Source organism: Penaeus monodon, chromosome 41 (genome assembly GCF_015228065.2).
Source record: "Penaeus monodon isolate SGIC_2016 chromosome 41, NSTDA_Pmon_1, whole genome shotgun sequence".
In the NCBI taxonomy this organism is placed as follows: domain Eukaryota; kingdom Metazoa; phylum Arthropoda; class Malacostraca; order Decapoda; family Penaeidae; genus Penaeus; species Penaeus monodon.
The window spans coordinates 29,804,000-29,808,491 of record NC_051426.1 but is presented as its reverse complement, the minus strand read 5'-3'; the positions used below and the strand labels follow the sequence as shown (position 1 = coordinate 29,808,491).

At 38.6% G+C, this 4,492-nt stretch overlaps 1 protein-coding gene across 1 annotated transcript; it reads right to left on the bottom strand.

Moving 5' to 3' along the window:
• Positions 1–579: 579 nt before the first annotated feature.
• On the bottom strand, positions 580–4,087 carry LOC119598481. The gene is made up of 2 exons (XM_037948109.1): positions 3,445–4,087; positions 580–2,169 (listed from the first exon to the last, which is right to left on the bottom strand). Exon 2 carries the CDS (start codon positions 1,861–1,863, stop codon positions 580–582), a length of 1,284 nt encoding a protein of 427 aa, XP_037804037.1. The 5' UTR covers positions 1,864–2,169; positions 3,445–4,087.
• Positions 4,088–4,492: the final 405 nt, after the last annotated feature.

The following is a 4,492-nucleotide window of genomic DNA, read 5'->3' as shown; positions in this document are numbered from 1 at the left end:
CTGGCTTCCATACAAACTTGGCATTCTTCTTAGTTAAATCAGAAAGTGAAGCAGTTATTTTAGAGTGATCTTTGATATGTCTGCGGAAATATCCAGCAGCCACCCATAATCCTTCTCACCTGCTGTGAGTTGGTGGGTGTAGGAAGGTCACATATGGCCTTCACTTTACCAGGGTCAGGCTGTACACCTGCAGCAGAAATGAGGAATCCTAAAAATTTAAGTTCTGGGCAAGCAATCTCACATTTTGCCATGTTTAATTTAAAGCCTGCATGAGACAAAATAGTAAGGGTTTCATCCAGATGATCAAGATGTTCTGGAGACAAAAAGTTTTTACTATAGATAATGATATCATCTAGATAACAAAGTGTATGACGTCCTAAAACTGGACTCAAGACCAAGTTAGCTAGCCTCTGATAAGTGCTTGGAGCGGACTTTAAACCAAATGGCATTCGAATCCATTGAAAAACGTTCTGTCCATCCGAAAATGCCGTTTTAGGGCGATCTGCCTCATTAACCTCTATAGTCCAGTACGCTGCTCTAGAGTCTAGAGTAGAAAAGAAATGTGCTTCTCCGAGACTGTCAATAGTTTCTTCTATCCTGGGAAGTGGATATGTATTCTCCTATGGTAACATTATTCAACTGCCTGTAGTCAACACAAAAACGATGAGACCCATCCTTTTTTACCACTAGAACCACATTACTAAGCCATGGACTCATTGAGGTTTCAATTACTCCTGCTTTAAGCATTGACTGACACTCAGACTTAATAAAGTCTTTGGCCGACTGTGGAAGACGCCACTGTCTAGAACAAATAGGCGCTGCATCACCCGTAGGTATGCAATGCACAATACCCTTGGCTTTACCAATAGTCATTTTATCACCATCAAATAAACCCTTGTGCTTCTGTAGAATAGGCAAGACCTTACTCTTTTGTTCTTTTGTTAAATGTTCTAAATCTGGAAGATTTGCTTGGGTTACTACCTCAGAATTACATGAAGAGGCAATACCTATCATTGCTATTTTACTTGGGTCAGAGTTAGAAACTTCTTCCACTTTTGCTAGTAGCTTACCATTTTTGAGCTTAATTCTGCGAGGTAAAGTATTAACTGCCCATATGTAAACTTTCCTATTCTGTACACTTGCAACTGAATGAGGAATCGATAGATCATGCAAATGACCCTCTATGTATACATCCCCATCAGGAATACCACGATTTACTGAACATAAAATAAACTTAGCACTCATTGGAGGAATACTAGCATTTCTGAGAACTCTAGCACACAGAACTGGTTGTTGAAAAAGGGGCGTTATATCAAGATCAAAGTCCCTTACTGTTGCCTTGCAAAAGGACACTTTAGAAATTCCTGGATGATCTGTATAGGTTACAGGTACTCTAATTGAATCAAGAGAAAGATAAGTCTGTCCGGGCTGATGTGAATGAACCAAGCTGAATTCAAATCTACGCAGTAGATCAATGCCAATTAATAAGGAACCCGGAAAATCACAGTTTTCATCAACTACAACTAATCTGTGTGTTAGGCTAAGTCCCGGAGCAAAAGAAATCTCAAAATCCCTTTCTTCTAAAACATCAAGCAAGTCACCAGAAGCACTAATAAGTGACCTGGCTCCTTTGGAACGTGAGATAATGCTTAGAGACTTCAATGCCGAGACCTTCAACAAGGATGCAGAAGATCCAGTGTCAATGAATGCAGGCAATTCCTGACCATTAATACAAACTTTTATTAAAGGTCGACCCACTAAATTCTTATCAGACACTAAGCATAAATCCATCTCCCTTTTACATTTAGCCAACAGATTACAGGGAGTTTTAACACTGCTGGCCTTCCTGAAAGGGCACAGCATTCTGAACACCTGTAGATTGTTCCTTTTTATGCGGCTGCTGTAATCCAGGACATCGAGATCTTAGATGACCTGGCTGTAAACATCGCCAACAAACATTAGACAGAGGCTTACCTCTGCAATCTTTTGTGAGGTGTCCTTTGGAGCGGTGGAAAGCGCAGTACGGCTCACTATTAGCAGTTAGTAGACTCGAATTGACAGACGACACACCCGAGAATAGTCTCCTTTCCCTCAAATAAAATGCATTATTCTGACAGTGCCAAATACGTTCCGTATTCGTGACGAGTTGTGTCAAAGGACCATCTTCACCTGAAACAACCAAGGCTCGTAATCTTTCTGGTAAACCTTGAAGAAAAAGTCTTTTCACAGTTAGTGTTACATCCCCAATTTCATTAGGAAAATCCCTTGCACCCGAAAGAACTGCTGCTTCAAGTTCAATATGAAAATCTTAGGCGACTGTCCTTGCTTAAGTCTAATAGATTCTATCCTTCTAAAGAAATCCCCTGAACTTTCTTACACTACCAAATTTGTCCCTTAAAGCCCTTATAAATTCATTCCAAGTAGTAAATTGTGCAAACTGACCACTATTAACAATAGTTTCTGCATGACCTTGACAATGTATTTTTGCAACTTTAATCCTTGTTTCATCATGTCCCTCTGGAATGACCATTTCAATCTTACGAATCCATTGTTCAAATTCTCCTGTCGTTTCATGGGATCATTGAGTGAACATTTTGCTTCAAATATTGGTATTTGTTGCTTGGCAATTTAAAACTTATCGGCATCACGTTACTACCATTATTATACTCATTAATACCGGAAGTTACACTAGATCTTGGTGCTGCAAGAGGAGTTGGTCTCACAGAGGAAGGATTAGGACACGAGGATTGAGGAAACTGGGTACGAGGTGTTGGTATAGGTCTATGGTTAACTGGGGTTTCTGGTTCGAAGACTGGTTTAGATAATGGTGTAAGTATAGGTCTATCGTCATGGACCTTAGCGTTTGCACGTGCTGCACTATGACTGCAAGAAACTGGCACGGACAATTGTTCATTACTAGAGGTCTGAACATTCATACCTTGTAGCAAAACCATTAGTTGGCTACTAAGTGTTGCATACATGCTTTCAATCTTATCTAATTTAGATGAGAGAACAAGATTATCCTTGATCATTTTATTCTGTTGACTTAGTACACTCGCAAGTACTGTAGAAGGAATATTTCCTTGAGGCTGATTTACATTTCCTTCGTTATCATCGGGAGGAGTTAATGGACCAACAGCATGAGCTGGTGCTTTAGATTTTGGTCTAACTGAAGGATCTCTTAATCCACGAGGAAGAGCATAAGCTTGCTCATGGTCTGCTATTGAATGTGGATTTGGGGAAGTTAGATCAGAAAAATTATGTTCATTAAACATTTTAAGATACCCAACTCTAAGGAGTCTTCAATAATGAACAAAATACCTAATACTTTACCTAACACGTCTGTGCTTTTCTAAAAGAAAATCAAACCAAAATGAATACTGGTAATTAGTGGCAATTACTTGATATATAAATCTGTTACAAAAAAAATAAATCTTTACTCACCAGTGTTCAGTGTTGGTATGGTTTATCTTACTCAGAGCAACAAATTGTTACAATCTTCGCTGTATGTCACGAGCACAAAGAACAGGCAAAAACTGCAAACATCAGCATCAACAAATATAGGACAGGCTGAAAAGCAATCTGTCATTAGAATAAAATGTATAAACTCGTGAGGGCAGCGGTATAGCGTACACTGAGAATTTGAAAAAAAAAAAAAATCAGTCCTATGTACATTTACCGGGCTGAGTAAAGCTCACTTCCTGGCCAGACATCCATTCCAAAATAAAATCACGTATACAATCAATTATTCCCTGGGCTTAAACGCCGATACAACTAAGGACGTCTGTAGCGACTGATGAATATGAATAAAATAAAATTACCCGCAATATGAAGTACAACAGAGCGAAGATCAAGAAATCAAGTTTAGGTACTTATAATACACATGCACCTTATATGACGTTACTGCGATATTTGTATTATCAAAAAAAAAAAAACATTGATTCATCAACAGACTAAACAAGCAGTAAGCAAGTCTTAATTTCTTAAAATCCATTTCCTAAACATGTGAAAAGCACAGAAAAAAAAAATCTGAAATAGACATTTATAAACGCAAAGGCTGGTTTCGGTTATACACAATATTATTTGCAAAATAGAATTGTACATAAATATCCCGGGCTGCCTACCAATGTAAGTGGTCGATTTTTACACAGCCCTAGAGCCGAGCAATTCTTATAATTTAGGTAGCGTGTAAGAATTTAATAAAATACTAAATGGACAGAAAGATACACATTTATTAAATTAAACAAAATGATAGACACAATGACAATAAAAAACGAGCATCAATGATAAAAAAAGAAACAACAAAAGCCAGATACTTATAAATGGTGTGTACAGGTCACGAGCTCTCAGCCAACTGCCTGAGAAGCTCAGCAATTGCTCCGACGTAAATTTAGCGCGGGTAGGTAGTAGTCCTGGCCGATGGTCTTCCAAGACGAAGGGTTGTTTGCTGGTTTGTAGCTCCTTTAAGATGCGACGCAGGCTAAGGCGAAAA